This window comes from Typopeltis vanoorti, chromosome 12 (assembly GCF_054136105.1).
Source record: "Typopeltis vanoorti isolate ZY-2024b chromosome 12, IOZ_Tvanoo_1.0, whole genome shotgun sequence".
Lineage (NCBI taxonomy): Eukaryota > Metazoa > Arthropoda > Arachnida > Uropygi > Thelyphonidae > Typopeltis > Typopeltis vanoorti.
In genome coordinates, this window is record NC_143560.1 from 51,365,235 (window position 1) to 51,381,060 (window position 15,826).

The window sequence follows — 15,826 nt, forward strand, 5'->3', positions numbered from 1 at the left end:
CAATGAAAATTTACCCCCCCCCACCTTGAAAACATCTACATAGATGAAATTTCAGTATTATTCAAGGGTTGTTTGTATCTCCTTCAATTCATTCCATCACAAAAAAAGACAGATCTGATATGAAGAAAAGAAAAGAGAGATGCGTGTGTGTGTCACAAACATGACATTGTCTTATGTGTATATCCCTGTTTAAAAAATATCATACAATTGGCTAAATTTTGAAAGGATGATAAGTGTTGCAGAATGATCAATACTATATTATGTAATTGTGAGAGAGGATGTATGCAAATACAGACATAATCTGAAAATATGAATTTGGGATTTTCCAGAGCAGTAGTGTGCAAACATCGATGATGAACTATTTACAAAAGGCCATACTTTGTGAATAGACAACTGCTATTCAAGCCCTTTCCTTTAAGACTGGCTGCACAAAAACAAACATGTGGAATGGTTAGGTAAAACTGAAAGGAGATGCAAAATTCAGAGAAATTAGAAGATGGACATGTAGAAGCAAATTATACCAATAACATGATGACGCTCAAGTGAGTTGACAGGTAGGAAGTGTGCATGTCATACTTCACAAAAATTGCATGAAACTATCCAAGGGACAAACCAATCAACCAATAATGAAGCTTTATTATGTAGAATACAATAAAAATACGGGAGCTCTGAGAGTCATGTTATTAAGCTGTCCAAGATGGGGAATTCTCCCTTACCCAATCTTTAGAACTGAAGAACATAATCAGATAACGCTCAATGCAGCAAAACTGAAATAAAATTTAATCTTTGAAATGTGCTATTTCAATGCCAGTTTGTATATTATATACTAAGGGTCAAAGAATGAATAAGTTAGAGATTACTGCTAGATTTATAAAAATGTTATGTCCAAAAAAAATGAAGCTTGCTATCAAAATGGATGTGTCTTTGAGCAGATTAATAGGAGAAAGTGCTATATCAGGTATTGTAGATATCACAAAAAAATTTGTCAAAAAACAACAGTTCTTACAAGGAGAACCTAAAGTATATAAAGTCAGATACAGCCATCAAAGACCCAAACCTTCAGTAAATGATCCTTTAAATAGGTTACAGTTATCAAATAAGTATTGGGACAACACTAACTATCCATACAGTTAGTGACCAGCAAATTGATTTCCTAACTTAGCTAGATAACTGAAAAATCACATCACTATCACTTGTTTAGATTTTAGGCTTATGCAAGGCTCAACAAATATGCTCATCTACTTGCATATGGTGAATGCCTGCAGGCTAAATAAATAGAATATTTTTATTTAATAAAAAAAATAACTTTCTAAATAAAATTTAACTGAAGAAATGCAGATGCAGCACCACTGATGGAGCTCCTGTTAATTTATTGAAACAAATAAAAAAAAAAATAAAATAAATGGGAGTCTCAGGCAAGTATATTTTGTTGCATGGCAAGTAGGATTTTGTATATGTCAAACCCCACTTAAGTGTTGCCATTAAACAGTGAATTTGTTATTTCTTTGTTATAAATTCACAGCCTTAATTTCCTTCAAGTTTCATAAACTGATTTATCATTTATTTTCAAGAGAATTGCACTGACCCATATTCATACATCATTATGTTTGTGTATTGAACATGCAACTTCTGTTGCATACATTAAATGTATGCAATCACTTGGAAGTAAGCTTTACAATTTCAAGTGACCCCAATAATGTCAAAATATTGCAGTTATATCCCTTCAATGCTGTGTTATTTTCTCTGCAAATTCCAGATTGTGTAATCTGCTAAATGAGATGCAATACACAACAGATTAAAGGTTAACATTCCACTAATGTAACTTGATACACTCCCCCCCCCCCCATCAACAACAACTAAAAAATATCATTGGTTATTATTGAAAAACTCGATTTTTTTTTTTTTTTTTTTTACTTATTGTTCTTTATCCAAATGAAACTTCTTAAGGATAAGTAAAAAGTCCTATGTTGTGTGCTCCAAAGACAAATTTGCCTTTTTATTTGTGCTGGAAGAAATGTATAATATCTTCCAATATCAACACAAATAAAAGGGCAAATTTGTCCTTGCAATAGTAATGAGTAAGAGATAATTTTCCCTTTAAAGATGCATCCATTAACTAAATCTTAGATATAGCCAAATATTCATAAAACAGAAATTATTTTCTAATATATACAATAAATTATTTTTTTTAAGCATAAAAAGTAATAATTTACACCAGTGCATTGGAATTAAACATTTTCTTAAATTTTTAGTGGTTTTGTAACAGTTAAAAATAGTTCTGTTTCTCTTTCTATAAATATCAATTACAGACACTTCTTATCTTTATAATTAAACTACTGCTGAAAACCAAAGCTTAAGAAATAAACAACAACTAACATATTGAACTGGGGAAGAATCACTAAAAGCATGAAATAAGATTAAAAGCATATGTTACTATACAAAAGAATTTGAATGGATCAGATAAGGTTTGTCTTGCTGACTAATGGCATTAGATTACAATATGTAACAATAATTAAATTCTTAACATACTGTTCTTACAAGAGAAACTGTTCCCTGTTTCTTTACTTGAAGCATTCATTAAATGAATGTAATGGCATCCTTAAACTGTGGATGCCATTACAAGACAAAGCTTATCTCAAATATGACCCTCCCCACACTCTGACACTTTGCATATCCACTTGAATAATTAGAGGGAAGTTAATAACAGCACATGGCACCCAGGATGGGAACCTCAGTCTAGAGTGGTAAAATTCCTAAATTATTCCCTTATCTTCCACAGTCTACTTCAATAAATAAAATAATGAATAATTCTAGTTTTATATGAACCACTGCTTGAATAATAAGCATATATATTATTTATACTAGAAAGGCCATCAGAAGCGACATTCAGTAATAAACAAATTTGTAGTAATTTACGTAATATTTATACAATAAATATAGCAATAACACTGGCAGTTATCAACACTCTGCACATGTGATAAACAATGTGCTATAACACAGTAATTACTAACAAGTTAATACAAAACTGCTGAGCAATGTAATGTATTATTGATTTTTGAATGACAAATGTGGCACTGCTTAAAATGGTATAAATACAGCAAGAATGGCTCAGTAATGACTGATGAAGCCTAAGCTTATGGTGAATTAACAGCAATTTTTGTGTATTCATATTTTTGTTCCATGCATGAATGAAATGCGCAAACAGGAAAATTGTGACTAGATAAAAAGCCTATTATGTGTATATATATAACTTTCACTTGACAAAGAGATCATAAGAAAATATTTACATTTGCAATATACAAATTGCATGAAGTTGGTGTCACTTAAAATACCAACAACTGCAATAATAACACCTACAACAAAGTATCCCAATTAAAATAGTCTTCAATATCATCATCATCATCAGTATTCTGACAGGAAGCTGAAGTTGGTGCTGGTGAAGAACTCATATTTGTTGTAGAAATGTTGGGATGAGTCATGGGACTAGCCTAAAAAAATAAAAATTATAAAAACATTAAAAATGAAAGTGAAATAATTACTAACAGTACATATCAATCTTCTTCAAAAATCTCTTAATGAGATTTTTATTGTTATATCTATTTATGCACAGGAATTCTATCACAACTTCCATTTTTTTAACTAATTTTCTTTAAAATTAAGATGTCTGGACTTGACAAAATCTATACTGGGAGTACTTCTGCCATACTTAATACCTATATGTGTAGATCCATTCAATGCATCTGAAATTTGCCATATTTTATATTATGCTTGCAGAAGTTACATTCTTGTTGACATCCATATTTTACCATAATAAGAAAATGGTTTGTTCAAGAAGTAATCTTTGTGATTAACTACCTATATAATGAAAGCAGCTGACTTCACTGCAAGTTGCAGAGATATCATAATACAGAGCATGTCCAAGTTATACTGCCTTCCCACATTATGGTAAAAGTGAATGTCCTGTACAATTCGATGCAGCAGAAGTTCCTTTAATTTGGCATCAATTTTTACAGAGGTTGTTCATGTTGTAAATAACTCTAGACTACTCATTGCTGAAAATTTTGTAAACTCGTGTGGGTATCTGGAAAATGCAACAACGAAAAAAAATGCTTGTAAATTGTAAGTTAAAATAGTTGTTAAGATTGTACACTCTATATAATTCTCAGAGTAAAATTGTAGAGATGACCTATTTTTGAAATGTTTATGCCCCAAGCGAAAGGAATTAGAGGATTATGTATGTTAAAGTGAACAATGGTTTGAAGGTCACAGCCACTGATGTCAGAATGTTCGCAGGATATTCAGGGGTCTCCGACCCTGAAACAAGGAACTCTCGCTGCCCTGCAATGAAGGTCACGACAACTGATGTCAGTGTGCACATGGGACATTCGGGGGGGTCTCTGATCCTAAAACAGGGAGCTGAAAAAAGGAGTATATAGGGGGCCTTGTAAGAAAGGCTCTCTCTCTCTCTCGCTCTCACATTCTTCTTGGGACAGTTTGCAGACCCGACTAGAGTTCGTCGAAACGCACCCGCAGTAACGGGGAGTGACGGAAGAGCAGCAGGAATTTCCACAATGAATTGCAGTGTAGGAGTTCGCTTAGTGCATCGGACATAGGGCACCTTCAACTCAATCCAGTACCGTCGGCAAACTGGAATCATCATCCCGAAAGTGAACCATGAGGAGACGACTATCGAGCAACGTACAAAGAAGGCCTGAACAGAAGAACAAGTTGGACAGCCTGCAGAAACAGACTAGGATCGCAAGGATTTGAAGGAAAATATATGTTGCAAAGGACTTGTGAGTACATTTTCCAATATTATATCAGTAAGGTGCGAAAGGAGAATTGTGATCTTCTGATTGTAATATTCCTATAACTTTAGTGTTGTAGTGGATAGTAAAAATTAGGACTAAAGCATAGATATGAGATAATTTTGGGGAGATGACATAGTAAAAGAGATATTGTAGGACATGAGGTCCCCCCCCCCTATGTAAATGATTGAATTTTCTTTATTTAAAGTTAATATTAGATTAAGAGTGAGACTGTATAAAGTGTATGCATTAGTGTAAAATTTGTTTCAAATTGCATTAAACATGTTTTGTTTGTTAAAAGAAGACTCTTGCCTGATCTTTACTCAGTGCACTGTCTTGAAAAAAATATTCGAACCTGTAAACAAGGGAAACTAAGGAATAGTCATGACTGTAAATTAAGTATTAGATCATTGACAGAATTATCCTATAGGTGATTTAGTTCATCTCCGATGATTATTAATTAGGAACTTTGGTGGCGTAGTCACAAATCAAATCAATTTTCCTAAGTTGTTTTCAGTGTAAGAGATTGCTATCTTAACCTGAAGATTGTCTAATACTGAGGTCAATTCTCTAACAGCATCACCTTATATAGGAGCATTAAGAGCTAACTGTGGGGGGAATAAGACAAGAGATATCATAAGGGATAGGATAACCTTAAGAAAGCATAACAGTACAATTAAGAGAATATAAATAACACAAGCAAGATTACAAGAAGTAGAAAAAACTGAAATTATTATAATGGTGCAATCGACGTGCGTTTACAGTCCCAAGGCAGGTTTCAACCTTCACTTATTTTCCACCGATGAGACCTGACCTCAACAGGAGCCATCAGCAGAAGGTAAGACCTATAGAGATACTGATAAGACCTCAATAAGTCAAGACCAGGTCCATAAAATGCTCTGCATTATGGGGTAGCTACACCTACTTAATCATCAATATCCTGATATGTATCCTCAAGGGGTATTCAGGCCACTATGAGAGAACTACAGAAAACCTCGCTTAACACGAATTCGATATGCCCAATAATCAGTTAGCAGATTGAGTGAAATGATACTGTTTCCCACTTTAAGCGAGTGATTAATCAGTTAACATGATTTTTTTACGTTATGTGAAATTTTATTATTATTATTATTTGTGACATTCCCAAGGAGTCTGAAGATTCACCGCAGGACACCTACTGTACAACTTTCCATATCCACTACTACACAGAACCCTACTACCAATCACGTACATCAACACCATCTACTGCCCACAAACAACACCACCACCACAGCTAGTATTTTTTTGTCTGTAAATTGCGTGTGTTCTGAAGGGCCGATTTGTCTGTATACAAATGAAAAAACCCTGCTACCTCCGTATGAGATTGGCTAACTCACCTTCAACTGAAAAAGCCCATATAAAGAGTCCCCTCGTCATAACAAGGATCGAACCCAGGTCTTTTCCAATTGAAAGGCGCAACGTACTGTCGTTCTTCCAATTGCGCTATGGAGGCACTTATGTTACACAAAATTTTCTGTTGTTCAATCTGGAGCGAGCAAAAACGCCAGAAGTCATTAAGAGACATGAAAGTGATGCTAGTAATACAATGATTGTGCAAGTCCTGAGATACAGTGGGTCTACAGTTTGTACTATATTAAATAAGAGCAAAGAATACAAAGAACAAGGAAAAGTTACTACTGCTTCTTTAAGCATGCAGATTACCCGAAATAGAAGCCATTTAATAATCAAGAGAACATCTATCACTCTGGATTGATGATTGTAACCAAAAAATACCTCTCTTAGTAAGGAATATTCAGGCAAAAGCTCTCAATATTTTTACCTCATTGAAAGAGACCAAATTTCAAGAGCAATGTGAAAGCTTTACTGCGAGTTTAGGATGCTTTGAGTTTTAAAAGTGAGCTGGACTGCATAACGTAAGAATAACTTGGAGAATCTGCTAGTGCTGATAAAGATTTTGTGACCTGAAGAACTGAAAGGATAATTCAGGAGAGTGATTATGACGATCGTAAAATATTCAACGTTGACAAAACTGGTCTCTTTTGGAAGCGTATGCTGACAAAAATTTCCCTAACTAAAACTGAAGCATCTCAACCAGGATACAAAGTATCTAAAGATCATCTTATGAAGAAGAAGGAAAGTGACCAGTAGTGTACCACGGTGTACTTAGTCCTGTTGTTTAATTTGTACATCAGTGATACAGGAAATGATATGACATGAAATGTTCAGTTGTTTGCTATTTATGCTAAACTGTAAAAGAGCAGTTTTAAATGATGTAAAGAGCCTGCAGGAAGACGTAAATAGACCAGCAGTCTGGGCAAAGGTAAATGACTGCCAGTTTCATGTGGAAGTGAAAGGTGATGTGCTTTGGGAAAAAGAGATCACAAGATGTGTACTATATTGATGGAACTGAACTACAGGAAACTGATGAGGCCAGGGAATTGAAGTTTAGAGGGCATACTGCAAAGGTAACCAAAAGAGCACATCGGATTACATGGTTGTTGAATAACACACTAACAAGCGGGGATATACAAGTTGTTTCCCTATATAAAGCATTAAAAAGGCCACATCACAACTGCTAAGATCAGATTAAGATACCCAGATTCTGTGGGGGTGAAGTGGTGGAGAGAATCCAAAGGCAAGTGACAAAGATTGTGGCAGGTCTATGGAATGCTCCCTAGGAGAATAAATTGACAGTCTTCAAAAACTAGCTGATAGGCAAAAAAGCAGAGACATGATATAAACATTTAAGTTATCAAAAGGGTTTTATAGGATTGACACTGAAGATGTTTTTCAGTACTCGGCAAGAAGGGAGAGAGCAAGGGTCACTTGCTCTCTTACTTCTCTCTCTCTCTCTTCCAGTGGAAGTTGTATAAGAGTAACCAACAAGAGTGTTAGGACTATATATATATATATATATATATATATATATATATATTTTTTTTTTTTTTTTTTTTTTTGCTTGGAGAGTGGTGACTGGGTGGAATTCTGACTGCTGCTTGGACTTAGGTGTGTAGTGGTAGATCCAAGTTTCGTCTAAAGAGTTTAAGGAGAGGTATGATAGGCATTGTGTGAATGATGATCTCCTGCAGCAAGTCTTCTGACTCTATGGAGATACCTGTATAATAATAATGCTGCTTCTCCACTAGAAAAGTTTTTGATCACATATGAGGGTTGTTTGAAAAGTTTGGTAAAAAAATAAGTTAAACACACTTTTTTTTGGAAAAAATCACCTTTATTTCTCAACATAGTCTCCATCGAGGTCTACACATTTGGTCCAGCGAGTTTCCAATTTTTCAACCCATCTAAAAAGTAGGATTTGTCGAATTGTGTAAAATAGTCATTGACAGACTTGATGACATCCTCATTTGAAGAAAATTTTTTCTCACCAGGCCAAATTTTTAAGTTTGGGAACAAGAAGAAGTCACGCAAGTCCAGTGAATATGGTGGATGTGGAACCAATTTGAACCTCAATTTGTGCAATTTTGCCATTGCAATGGCCAATGTGTGGGATGGTGCATTGTCTTGATGAAAGCGCACTTTTTTGTGCAACAATCTTGGCTGTTTTTTCTTCAGTTCTTCTTTTTTCATGTGTAATATTTTTCGTGCAGGATATTATACACCCATTCAGTTCAAATGCCTACAATCTCAGCAATCTCACACACTTTCACTCGGCGGTCCTCCATAATGATACCATGGATTTAAATGATTGACAAAATCCATGGTGTTGTTATAGAGGACTGTCAATCATTTCCTTTGTAGTGACCTTAGTCGGGTGTCCGGAGCACACTTCATCTTCGATGGACTTACGACCACGTTTAAACTCATTTATCCAAAAAATAAATAGTCTTTAATGCTGGTGCAGAGTCCCCATGAATTGCATCTAACTCGGCTTTGATCTGTATGGCCGTCCACTTCTTCAAATAAAAGTGTTTCATCACTGCACAAAATTTGTTTTTCTCCATTTTTATGAAAAATATGAACACGGTAATTGTAAATGTTTGCCAAACGAGAACTACACGTCGCACGTGGCTAAAATTTTGCCAGGGGTCATGAAAAAGATGATACGTGCCGACACTGGTATGAATGAATAATTGTGTCGCCATCTAGTGGAAATTTACCAAACTTTTCAAATAACTCTCGTATTAACATGTTCGCTGCCAACTACGAGAATACTCGTAGTTGGTAAACCAGCCACACAAGCCAGCTACGAGTATACTCATATGATGCTTACCGCCGGCAACGAGATTACTGTACTGACCTTGAAGAAGTGAAAATGCTTGGCTTGTGGAGCTAGCATCAAAACTGTGTATTCTCATAGATGGTATATGCTCTGCACAAGCCAACTACGAGTATACTCGTATGATGCTTACTGCCGGCAACGAGATTACCGTACTGACCTTGTAGAAGTGAAATTGCTCGGCGTACGGGAACAGACTATGCTGAAGTAGCGTGGCAGCAAACATGTTAATTCAGAATCAGCACAAAACCTACAGGAAATGATAAATATACTGAACATAGAAAGCAAGAAGACAGGTCTTAAAATAAAAAGAGAAAAAACAAAACTCGATGATGAGCCAATAGAAATAGTCCCCTCTTATGTGTACTTGGGACAACTTTTTGACATTCAAAATGGATTATAGAACAAAATTAAAAGAAGAATACAGTTAGCCTGGTACTTATTTGGGAAAGTGACCTACATCTTCAAAAATAACTTGCCCATCTGCCTGAAAAGTAAAGAATTCAACCAATGCATATTACCAGTACTCATCTATGGTTCAGAAACCTGGGCACTAACCAAACAAATGGAAAAACAAATAATGACGACGGAAAGAAGAATGGATATAATGATCCTAGGAATAACACTAATGGATAAAAAGAAGAAGGAATGGATCAGATCACAGACAAAAGTCTTAGATGTAACAGAAATTGTAAAAGCATCCATATGGAGATAGGCAGGATAACTGGCAGAAGGAATGGACAACATATGGACCAGAAAAGTAGCAGAATGGATACTAACCAGAAAGAGAAGATGAGGATATCCAAAAACAAGATGAGCAGATGAAACAGAAAAACTGGCTGGAAAGAGATGGATGGCAGAGGCAGAAGACCAGGAAAACTGGAAGATAATGGGGAGGCCTTCATTCAGCAGTGGATTGGAAATGGCTGAGAAAGAAGAAAATGATGATGATAGGCTTTGTGATGTCTCCAATAAACCTCCTACAATGAATCTTGTGACTCCTGAATAATAATGTAATTTCATTCTTAATTAATATGAGCAAAACTTGACATTAGTAAGACATCTGACTTTTCTGTTGTTCTTTCACTCTGAGGGGAGAACTGCTGCACTCACATATAGTACTTTTTTTTTTAAAGTGATTATGAAATTTTTCTTATGATTACTGACATGAACTATACCTTTTACAATGAAAAAATAATCAATTTTTATTATTGTTGTGCTAATGAAAACACATTTTAAGTGATAAGCCATGAATACATTTAGTACAACCTTATCCTGATGTTCAATTGATGTTACATTTCTCTTTAATTGCAAATAAATATATGGGCTTAATTCACAAAAAAGAAAAAAGAAAAAAATATATAAAAAAATCTAGAAGACTATTGCAGCTTTTCATTTGGCATATATATATATCTCCTTTCACTCAGTTACACTGGATATGAATATTGTCTTGCCTCAGGTGATCTCACATTAAGAAACATAATCCCAAATTCTCTAGTGAAATTATTCTTAATATCATCTGAAATGAATATATCAGGAAAAAAATCGACTCTTTGTGTTGTGCTTTAACAGTTAACTTCACTTGTTTCTGAATAATCATTTACTATCACTTGTATCCTCAAGATTAAAAAATAAAAATAAATATTTAAGTTAAAGGATATTATATCCCATATTGTTTCTTAGCCGAATAAGAAACTCAAAGAGTTTCATGCCGAATATAGAAACTATATAAAGTTTTCGGCGATTCCAAGCGTAAGCAAATACCTGGATAGAGAAGCAACTGACCCTTTAAGGTAGTGCAAGTTGAGGCAACTCATACAAAGGGTGGAGCAAGTTCCGATCACTATTCTTGATATTTACCCATAATGTGAACATAACTCCTAGGAGTTGTATTATTGTTCAACATTATGAGAGAGGGTCACTACCCAGACTGGTTTCGACCCTTTTTTGAGGTCCTTTATAATATATAATATAATATAATATAATATCCTTTAACTAATAATATAATGTCCTGATATAATATCCTTTAACTTAAATAAGTTCATGTCGCCGAATTGAAGCCTTTGGCTCTTCATTATAATTAGTAATTTAATAGGACACCTCTTGGCAATACTCATAGAAGGGATGAAAGTTCTGTTTGCTACAAACTTGGTATTAACTTGGTCTACCTACTCACTGATGAGACCTCAAAAAAGGGTCGAAACCGGTTTGGGTAGTGACCTTCTCTCATAATGGTGAACAATAATACAGCTCCCAGGAGTTATGTTCACATTATGGGTAAATATCAAGAATAGTGATCAGCGCTTGCTCCACCCTTTGTATGAGTTGCCTCAACTTGCACTACCCTCAAGGGTCAGTTGCTGCTCTATCCAGGTATTTGCTTACGCTTGGAATTGCCGAAAACTTTATATAGTTTCTATATTCAGCATGAAACTCTTTGAGTTTCTTATTCGGCTAAGAAACAATATGGGATATAATATCCTTTAACTTAAGTTCATGTTGCCAAATTGAAGCCTTTGGCTCTTCATTATAATTAAAAATAAATAAATAAATAAAACTTTCCTTTTGGCATTTTTCGCACACTGAAACAGAATGCTTTTTGAGTGTCTCCTTATAAATCTGACTATTATTCAATTTAATCTGTCAGCAATACGATTCACTTTTGTTTAAAAATTAATTTTTTGAAGGAAAAATTTATAAAATATGTAAAATTTTCAAAATTTTACATGAACTTTCCAAAACAAATCCTCTGGTCTCCATTCTCATTTTTCTCTCTTTGTTATTTGGTCACCAATGCTCTTCTAGTCACACTATCAATTTTCTGTAAATCTTGACATGCTTTTTATCAAGATTTTGTGCAAGAGCAAAGTGAAATGAGAAGTTTTTTATGACAAACAACTAGTATTAATGTACAATTAGCAAATTCTGTGACTAAATAAATAACAGTGAAATAATTACAATCATCAAGATCTCTGGTAAATACAATTTAATTAGGCTGTTAATTTTTTTAAACATGTACTCTCTAATCAAGCACATGGCACATAGCAAGTGCCAACAGTATGTAGTCATAAAACCAAAATGAATCGCACTGCACAAAAACAAAAAAGATTCATAACTGAAAATTATAACTTTTTATATAGTAAAATAAAGAGCTGAAAGGCTTTAGTTCAGCAATGCAAAATTATAAAAATCAAGTGGATATAAAATCCAGCATTATTTCAAAGCCGAATGTAGAAGCTATAAAAGTTTCATAAAATTAAGTTGACCAGAGAGCTTATGGAAACACACCCGCCAGCATTTATGAGTTGCTTAGCGTGGACAATTTAGAAAACATGAATGCTGCCCAGGCATTCATATATTTGCTTTCTAATTAGTCCATTTTTGATAAGGTTTCACTGGCCTGACAGCTGTTGCAAACTGGTTGGTTCTCTTCAGAGACCAGGCAGAAACCTTAAGAGAGCAAAAACTCTCAATACTAAGGAGCTTGAAATGTTGGAGAGGTGTATGTTTCATAAGCAAACTCTTGGTTGGTGAGTAAAAGTATTTTCTAAAATAAAGAGCCAAAACGCTTCAGTTTGGCGATGCAAAATTATAAAAATCACGTGGATATTAGATCCAGCATTATTTCAATCCTCAGCGTGTCTTCAATCCAGCATTATTTCAATCCTCAGAGCATCTTCAATCCAGCAATATTTCAAAGCCTAACGTAGAAACTGTGAAAGTTTCATAAAAAAAATTCACCCGAGTGCTGCCATTTATCAGTTGTCTTAGGGCGCACCATTTAGAAAACAAACTCTGCCCAGGTGTCCATATATTCACTTTCTAATTAGTCCATTTTTGATAAAGTTTCACTGGCCTGACAGCTGTTTCAAACTGGTTGGTTCTCTTCAGGCAGAAACCTTACACACCTCTCCGACATTTCGAGTTCCTTAGTATTGAAAGAGAGTTTTTGCGCTCTTAAGGTTTCTGCCTGGTCTCTGAAGAGAACCAACCAGTTCGAAACAGCTGTCCGGCCAGTGAAACCTTATCAAAAATGGACTAATTAGAAAGCAAATATACTAGATGCCTGGGCAGCGTTCATGTTTTCTAAATGGTCCTCGCCAGGGCAACTCATAAATGCAGGTGGGTGTATTCCCATAAGTTCTCTGGTCAACTTAATTTTACGAAACTTTCATAGTTTCTACATTCAGCTTTGAAATAATGCTTGAACTAATAATATCCACTGGATTTTTATAATTTTTATATAGTTTTTTTTTTTTCCTTCATAAAAGTGAGATGCATGCATTACTTTGTAGATATGTGGGCAATGGATATTTTGTATAGTGCAAAGTAAGTGATCCACTGTTGAAGCACATTCAGAAGACATTTTGTTCATGAGAAAAATCATACAAGATTCCAAACTGCTCATTTATAAATATGCAAAAATTATTTTTAAATAAATTAGTTTATACTAACCTCAGGAAGTGACTGATAGGAAAGGTTGCTATTTTCAGAAGAAAACGTCCCTGCAGGACTGCTAGCCTGTAGTGCTGGCGAACACATGAAGGAAGCTATATAAATAATTCAAATAAAATCAAGTTGATCATGAAATTATTTATTTTAACATGTAACTATTTTCTGAAAGGAAGTACTTTTCTAGTTAGGAAAACAAGTAATCTTAATCTGTATAAATATATTTACTAATCATTGGGAATCAGCACAATATAGCAAGGCTTCGTGATATAGAATTCACTTTGACAGAGAGGTGGTTAAATTCACTGATGCTAATAATATCTTAATAGCCAAATATCTATTGCTGTTAAGCATAACTTGTCATAAATAGTTATGCATTATTAATATAACACTTTTACTTTATGAAAATAAATATTTATCAGCTAGTTACACTCAATGTTTCAACATTTACAGTTACACACAATGTTCCAATGGACTAATTGGCACTCCCTAGGAAACTACAGACAGTGTAATCTCTTCTAAGTACAATTTAATCAATCAAAATCAAATTTTGTGTTTGTTGACATTTACTTGGTTTCACAAAATTCATGGAAGAGAAAGATCACATTCTGATGTGATTTTTTTTAGAACAATTAAACTGATATTTTACTAGTCTGGTTAAACCTAATCATAAGTTTCACAAGTAATATTCTCTGTATGTGTATGGTAGTTCCTTTTAACAGGAGATTCCACCTCTCTCTCTCTCTCTCTCTCTCTCTCTCTCTCTCTCATACACACAATGAATGGGAACCTGCTTCAACAGGGAAAATGTTTTAAGGTGCCAGGGTTGTCAGGTGAATCAGCACTCACAATCTTAGATTGAGTGAATGTCCCCCCACCCCTTTTTTTAATCTGATCCACACACAAAAGGTCACTAGACCTATAGCACATTAGTGCCATGTGTGTGTGTGTGTGGGGGGCAATTTGATAGTAATTTTGTAGTTATTTTCACTCACTGGAGAAAATAGATTTTGTGCTACAGAAACAATTAATAACTACAGATGATAAAGCCATTTGGGCTGGTATTTCACAACAATGTCATATATTTAACAGCCACGAGCAAAGAACACCTCATTTTTGGAATTAACTGCAGTGTAGATTGGATTAAGCAGCGACAAAGTTAACCACCTTACCGGCCATTATGGATCAAATACACATTCTCATACGCTTCATATCCATCATATATTTCAATGTAATGTCAATGGTATTACAATTTTAATAGGCACTTTGCATTTTGCACTTTGCATCCATGTTAACTTGGACATACATATACGTCCTGGCCGGTAGCTTGGTTAAAGGAAGCTGAATATAGAACAAAATTATGGGAAACTGAAATGACTTACTAGAAACTGTACTATAATATATAATGAATATTTTCCAGTTATATCAAAGGCACAGCTAAATAAAATAATTATAAGCAAAGTTAAAACTTTGTGTCAATTGTAAACCTATATGTAGTTTAGTAAAACTAAGTCTTTTTGTTTATATATATGTAAAATCTCTTGTAACTGGCACCGAATTAACCGGCAATACCAAAATAACGGCAAAAAGACAAACAAAGATTAACAGCAGCAGAAATGAAGTTTATGAGAAAAACTGCAAAGTATACCCTATTTGATCACAAAAGAAACGAAGATATTATGAAAGAATTAAATCAAGAACCAGTAATTGAAAAAATTAAAAAATATAAACATAGATGGATGGAACACGTTCAAAGAATGAAAACAGAAAGATTACCAAAACAAGCCTTAAAGTACAAACCATTAGGAAAAAGAAAACCAGGACATCCTCTTAAACGATTCAACGATGACTTCTAAGGCCGGAACAGGCCATACTAGGCCTAAATCCTTGATACGTATGATGATGATGACCAAAACAACGGCACTTTTGAAGGTCTAAATTTAAACCCAAAATTTAAGTCTATGAGATAAGAAAAATATGCAATGGGCTTGCATTCTGGTAACACTGTCATATGTACAGCAGAGTCATGTGGAACACGTGACTCCTGAACATATGCTTCACATACTTGCAGCGGCTCATTGGCTAAGAGAGATCACATGGGTTGTTTTGTATATTGCGCAGCCAGAACTTGCGCCAACAAACTTTATTTGTATATGTATGCTCCTAGCCCACGTGATGTCGCTATAGCTACTCCTGTAAAATATAAGGAAAATGTTCTCACTCTCAAGTTAAAACTAGGATTGCTGGAGAAAATGGAGAAAGGTGTCAGAACGAAATTAATGGAGGAATATAAAGTTGGAAGTTCAACTTTGCACGATATAAAGAAACA

The 15,826-nt window shown here is 34.6% G+C and overlaps 1 protein-coding gene across 1 annotated transcript in view; it reads right to left on the minus strand.

Moving 5' to 3' along the window:
* Positions 1-1,430: 1,430 nt before the first annotated feature.
* LOC150100786 (uncharacterized) overlaps positions 1,431-15,826 on the minus strand; it is a 164,205-nt gene continuing 149,809 nt past the window's right edge. Inside the window, exons 8-9 of the mRNA XM_090401833.1 lie at positions 13,501-13,595; positions 1,431-3,488 (exon numbers count right to left, since the gene is read on the minus strand). Of these exons, the coding sequence (XP_090257959.1) occupies positions 3,354-3,488; positions 13,501-13,595 (230 nt within the window). The 3' untranslated portion in view covers positions 1,431-3,353. The remainder of the gene's footprint in view (positions 3,489-13,500; positions 13,596-15,826) is intronic.